This window comes from Nyctereutes procyonoides, unplaced genomic scaffold (genome assembly GCF_905146905.1).
Source record: "Nyctereutes procyonoides isolate TBG_1078 unplaced genomic scaffold, NYPRO_anot_genome, whole genome shotgun sequence".
Lineage (NCBI taxonomy): Eukaryota > Metazoa > Chordata > Mammalia > Carnivora > Canidae > Nyctereutes > Nyctereutes procyonoides.
In genome coordinates this window covers 21086121-21093158 of record NW_026575036.1, presented here as the reverse complement: position 1 = coordinate 21093158, position 7038 = coordinate 21086121, and the positions used below count along the sequence as shown (strand labels likewise).

The 7038-nt window shown below is 33.3% G+C and overlaps 1 protein-coding gene across 1 annotated transcript; it reads left to right on the top strand.

Moving 5' to 3' along the window:
* Positions 1 to 219: 219 nt before the first annotated feature.
* On the top strand, positions 220 to 552 carry LOC129505712 (60S ribosomal protein L35a-like). Its single transcript, XM_055318970.1, has one exon. It carries the CDS (start codon positions 220 to 222, stop codon positions 550 to 552), a length of 333 nt encoding a protein of 110 aa, XP_055174945.1.
* Positions 553 to 7038: the final 6486 nt, after the last annotated feature.

Genomic DNA, 7038 nt, shown 5'->3' with positions numbered 1-7038 from the left:
GAAATTATGAATATATTCACCTTCATGTCTTTAGTTTTTGAGATTTTAAAAATGTTAATTTCTGTTATTAATATTGCTATCTTTATTTGATGCTATATGTGTTTGTCTAATACATCCACTTACTTTTAAAACTATTTTTATTATAAAAGTGACCTTTTTCTTTCTGCCATCTTGGAGCCTGTGAAGGCCACTGAGAACAGGGCTCCTAAAATGACAAATATGTCTGAAAGGCTGTGGTCCAAGGCCATTTTTGTTGGCTATGAGTGGGATCTCTGGAGCCAGAGGGAACATATGGCTCTTCTTAAAATTGAAGGTGTTTTTGCTCCAGATGGAACTGAATTCTGTCTAGGCAAGAGATGTGCTTATGTGTACAAAGTAAAGGACAACAAAGTGACTCCTGGTGGCAAACCAAACAAAACCAGAGTAATCTGGGGAAAAATAACTTGTGCTCATGGAACCATAGTGATGGTTCATGTCAAATTCCAAAGGAATCTTCCTGCTAAAGTCATTGGCCTCAGAATCCGGGTGATGATGTATCCCTCAGGGATTTAAGTAAATAAATAAAGGTGCAGATTTGTTTATAAGTTCTCATTAAAAAATGATTTTTATTATACTTGGTAAATAAAAACATCAGAGTGCAGAATGGTATCAAATTAAAAGAGTCTCCATTCCATTAGCACTCAAATGTCCACTTCCTTGAAATAATAACTCAAAGATTTCTAGTGTTAATTCTTCTGGGGAGTTTCATTAGTATGTTACATTAAATGCTTTTATCTCTATTTCTTGACTTATAAAACTACATCTATTTTCTTCTTTTCTGACAAACAATGCACTTCCACTAGGACCCACCTCCCAAATTTATTCTCAATCACTATTTCTATTTTTCATATTACCATTGACTTTTATTCATCATTGGAGGTATCCTTTATAATTCTGAATAATTAATTTGAACTATTATTATAACCCTTTATATAATAACATATAATAACTCAACCTAAGCTAATACACAATGCTTATTGCAGTTATTTATAAGATCTATTTTAAAAATAGGTAAGATTTATTTGGAAATAAATACACTTTATGAGATGCTGTACATCAAGATACAGTGTCTGGCATGAAACCAACACTAACTCCCAATCTTTTGCCTTTGAAAACTTCTACTGTACTGTAAAACTTGAGCTCGCAAAGAAGTTAGGTCTAGTATGAAGAAAGGAAGGGATAAGTGGAGGGTTGCCTACAAGTGAAATCTCTGAGCAAGTATGGTATGGAGAGAATGGGAAAACAAGGGTAGGTGGATTAGTCCTGCACCATTCCTCACTGAGAATCTTGACAAAAGACCCTGAGAGAAAAGGATACAATATGTCTAAGACACCCCATGACATTCCACTTCCATCAATTAGGACTGTCTAAGTGTCCATTTAGTGACGGTTTCTACCTTTGGGTTGTGTTGAGGAAATACATCTCTCTGTTTTACTGGCATGAAACTGCCAACTTCTCCAACTTCTGCATTGAGTAGCATATTCACTAGATGACCTTGGCCCTTTAGGAGAATCTAGATTTTAAAAAACAATAAATACAAAATTATCAAATACTTCTCTGCCATATTTTTACAAGTTTCAGAGAGATTATGTTCTGTATTAGGAGAATAATAATACTTTGTGTTTGCATAGAGCTCTCCAGTTTGCTCAAGCTTTCCCACATATGATCTAATTAGATGTTCACCATAATCTTCAGTATTAACAGGAATAATTAATTAATATGATGTACAATAATCATATAGATTAGTAACTTTTTCCATAATGATGAACAAGCCTGTTGCAGACCACTCTTTCCATGGTGAAAAACAAGAGTGGAACTACATGTACATGTATTCCTATTTATATTATTTCTTTAAAAATATTAAATCATCTCCAAAGGGCAGCCCAGGTGGCTCAGTGGTTTACTGCCGCCTTCAGCCCAGGGTCAGATCCTGGAGACTCGGGATCACGTCCCACGTCAGGCTCCCTGCATGGAGCCTGCTTCTCCCTCTGCCTGTGTCTCTGCCTCTCTCTCTGTGTGTCTCTCATGAATAAAAAAAAATAAAATCTTTCTGTATGTTGGCAATTTGAACACCAATAAAACTTAAATTTATTATTAAAAAATAATAAATAAATAAATAAATAAATAAATAAATAAATAAATAAACAAATAAATAAAATCTTTAAAAAAAAATCGTCTCCAAAGTTGTGAGGACTAAGGGGCCAAGATCCCAAAAAGAAAGGAAACTTCAAGGGGCAATGACAACATTTGGTACTATTTTCCCTACTAAGTTACTAAGACATCAAGATGCTGAGCAAAAAAAATGGCAACTTAAGAAGTTAAAAACTAGCAAAACTTTGTACAGTGTTATAAGACTGAGGGACATAAACTGGGAGTTCAAAAAGAAAAGTCCATATTAAACTACCCAGATTTTTATTTCAGACCACAAAAGGCCTTCATTTAGGAGCAGAGAAAAACCTAAATCTAATCAATGCTCACAAAAGACTGAATTCCAGATTTGAAGTAACTTAACCACTGATTGGGTTAAGGTTATTGACCCATACCCAAGCTGCCTAACAGATGCAAAATTACATTCTCTAGGGATGCAGAAAGCACATCCAAGGGCTCAAATTATCTCCACAATTGTTCATATCTGAGGTCCTGTGGTCAATCAAACATGACTAGGCATATCAGAAAATAAGACTATGTGGCCAAAAACCAAGATAACTAAAACAAAACAGACCCATAGAAGAACAGATATTAGGCTATTAGACATGTACTTTAAAATATCTTTAAAATATCTCATTTATATGCTGAAGAAATTAAATGAAGAGATAGATAATTTTATCTAAAAAGAGAAACGAAAGAATTCTAGAACTGAGAAATACTTTAGCTAAAATTAAAACTTTTGTTAAATGGGTTAACAGCAGAAACAGACACAAAGAGATGATCGGTGAAACTAAAGGTCAAAAGAAAATATTCAGACTAAAGCACAGGAGACAAAAGGATGGAAGATATTGGGTGGGGGCAGGGGGCGGTGGTAAAAGACCGGGTATTCCAAGAAAATGTTTGGAGTCCCAGAAGGAGAAGAAAGAAAGAACAATTCAAAAGTAATTTTGAGGAAGTAATAGTCTTAAATTTTGCAGCACTGAAAGAAGACACAAAATTGAAAATCTAGCCACAAAATTGAAAAAGCGCTTCAAAAAAGAAAAAGTGCTTTAAACCCCAATCAGGATAAATTTGAAGAAAACTGTATCTACAAATGATAGTGAACATGCTGAAAACCAAACACAACGAGAATTTTGAAGCAACTAGAGTGGAGGGGAAGGAAGAAATATTTTCTTTTAAAAGAATCAGTAAGACTGAGGCCTGACTACTTCACAGAAATAATGGAATCCAGAGGGCAATAATGAAAAGTACAAGTGCTGGGAGAAAATAGCTATTTACTAAGTGCTAATATAGAATCTATTTCCAACAAAAATGTTCATCAAAGCAAAGACAAGAGAAATTTTCAAGCCAATAAAATGGACTCACATTAAATGAAAAATTAAAGCAAGTGCTTGAGGAAGAAAGCACCAGATGATGAAAATGCAGAGAGACATAAAGAGCAATAGAAAGGATAGAAATGTCAGTACATCTAAGTTAATATTAAATGTAGGAAATAACATCTTATGAGCTTAAAAATACATAGAATTAAAATACATGGTAATAATAACAAAAACTGGGAGGGAGAAAATGGACTTAAAATGTTCTGAGGTCTTTATCTGGAAAATGGTAAGAGAACTAATTGGTTGAGAAATTAATAAATCAAGACTGTATATTGAAATATGTAGAATTAAATTAGAAATCATAACAAAAAGATTATTTTAGGATGTGTTTTAAGAACTTAAGCAACTTATTTCTAAATAACTTACAGTCCACGGAAGAAATCATAATAGAAATTGGAAAATATTTTTAAACAAGTGGTAAACAAAAACCATGTCTCAAAATTTGTGAGATGCAGTCAAAGTTGTGCTTAGAGGGAAATTTATAGTCTTGAATTAATTTATTAGGAAAAAATTAAGGCTAAAACCAATTGTCTAAATATCCATTTCAACAAGCCACAAGAAAAAACTATTTAAATAGGAGAAAACATAATAAAGACAGAAGGAGAAATTAATAATATCATATAAAACATATATAGAATAGAATCAACAAAGCCAAAAACTGGTTTTTGAAAAAGATTAATAAAATTAATAAACCTCTAGTAAGCCTACGCAAGAAAAAAGTAGATAGGAATCATAACTTATCAATGTATTAAGAATGATCATGTAGGCATCAGTATACAATCCTACAAACATTAATAAAAGGATGACAAAAAACTTTATACTAATAAATATGAATATTACAAGAAATTTTAAAATTCAATTCAATTCATAATGAAAAATCTTCACACAGACAGAGAAAGAGATTGAGAGATAAAGAGAGACTTACAGGTAGACTATAATACCTCCAGGTCCAGATTACTTTACTGGTAAATTCTACAAAAAAAAAAAAATGAAGTGAGGTGCCTGGGTGGCTCAGTGGGCTAAGCAGCTGCCTTTGGTTCAGGTCATGATCCCAGCATCCTGGGATGGAGCCCTGCATTTGTCTCCTTGCTCAGCAGGGAGCCAGCTTTTCCCTCTCCCTCAGCCTGCTGCTCCCCCTGCTTGTGTTCTCTCTGTCAAACAAATAAATAAAATATTTTTTAAATTAAAGCATAGTAGTCATTTTATTCAAATCTTTTAGGTAACAAAGAGGGGAAAAAAAAATGTTTCCCTACACATTTAAAGAAAATACCATTGCCTTCATACCACAACCAGACAAAAAATTCAGAAAAAGAAAAATACATACCAATATCCCTTATAAATGTATACACAAAAATTTTTAACTAAATTCCATATCTAATCTAGGAATAAATGGAAAGAATATACAATGTGATCAGGAGGGGTTTATTCCAAGAATCAAAGTTTAGCTTAACCAAAAAAATCAATCAATGCCAATTAACAAAAGGTAGTGATAACAATTATCTGATTACCTCAATAAATGCAGAAAAGCCATGAAAAAATTCAACATGTATTAAAAACTCTTAGTAAACTGGGAATAAATGGGGATTTACTTAACCTGATAAAGTTTATCTTTTAAAAATCCATAAGAAACACTGTACACTGTACTGTTAAATGCTTTAATATTGAAAGATTTCCCCTTGAGACACTAAGATGTGCTATCAGCACTTCCATCCAGAATTGTGCTGGGGGCTGTAGCCGATGCAATAAAATTAGAAAAAGAAGAACTAAAAGATTAAAGATTGGAATGAAAGAAAAATAAACTTGTCGTTATTCACAAACAAAATGTCTAGGTAGTCAAAATTTCTTTTAAATCTATGGATAAACTAAGAGAATTGAACTATGAGAAATTCATTTGGAAAGGTTGCTGGATGCACAACTAATTTATTTTTTAAATCAAGTGCATGCTTATATACAAGCAACAAAATATTAGAAAATGAAATTTAATACTAACTGCAGCATCAAAAATTATGTGCAAGAATACTATACTGAAAAATACTGATATAAGAACCAAGTAAATGTATAGATAAACCATATATACAGATGGGAAGGCTCATTATAAGGATGACAATCCTGTCAAAAGTTATCTATGGATTTCCTATCTCCCAATTCAGAATTCCAACAAAATACAGAGCCTCACAAACTGATATTTGAAAAGGGCTCAATGCAATTCAATGGAGAAGAAAAAAGTCTTTTCAGCAAATGGTATTCAAATACTTGGGTGCCCATATACACATGAAGGATGGAGACGCATAACTCATTCACAAAAATTAATTCAAAAGGAATCACAGAACTAAATATAAAACATAAAGTTTAAAACTTTTAGAAGAAAATAGAGGAGAAAAGTTGTATGACTTACAACTAAAGTGATGTATTTCTTAATAAAACATCAAAAGCACAATCTACAAAAGAAAAAAAAACTGAGAGCTTGGACCTATTAACATTAAAACTTTGCTCTGTGAAAGACATGGTCAAGAATATGAAAAGACAAGCTACAGATGAAATATATTTAAATCACATGTCTAACAAAGGACTTGTCTCCAGAATATGTAAAGTACTCTTAAAACTCAGAAAAAGAAACAACCCAATTTTAAAATGGGCAAAAGATCTGAGCAGACACTTCACTGAAGAAAATATATAGTTGTCAAATGAAAAATGAAAAGAACAGATAAACAGGGATCCCTGGGTGGCGCAGCGGTTTGGCGCCTGCCTTTGGCCCAGGGCGTGATCCTGGAGACCCCGGATCGAATCCCACGTCAGGCTCCCGGTGCATGGAGCCTGCTTCTCCCTCTGCCTATGTCTCTGCCTCTTTCTCTCTCTCTCTCTCTCTGTGACTATCATAAAATAAATAAAAAAAAAAAAACAGATAAACAACATTATACACTGTTAGGGAAATGTAAATTTAAACCACAATGAGATATCACTACACATTTATTAGAAAGACGTAAATCCAAAAACTGGCAATAAATGCCAGCAAGGATGCAGATGAACAGGAACTCTCACTCAATGCGGGTGGAAATGCAAAGTAATACAGCCACTTTGGAAAACATTTAGTAGTTCTTATGAAGTTTAACACAGACTTACCATAATCCTCAGCAATCACACTCCTAGGAATTTACCAACATGACTTGAAAACGCGTATCTAAACAAAAGCCTGTATGTGAATGTTTCTAGCAGCTTCTTTCCTAATTCAGCTATGAAAAGAAATGAGCTTTTGATTTATATACCAACATGGATGAATCTTAAATGCATTGTATTAAGTGAAAGAATTTATACCCAAGAGACTACATAGTGTATGATTTCACTCATGTGACATTGGAAAAGGCAAAACTATATGGAATGAAAACAGATTAGTGGTGGCCAGAGGTTGGAGAAGAGAGAGTGCTTGACTGCAAAGGGACTTACAGAGGAACTTTTTGGGAAAAGCTGCTGTTCT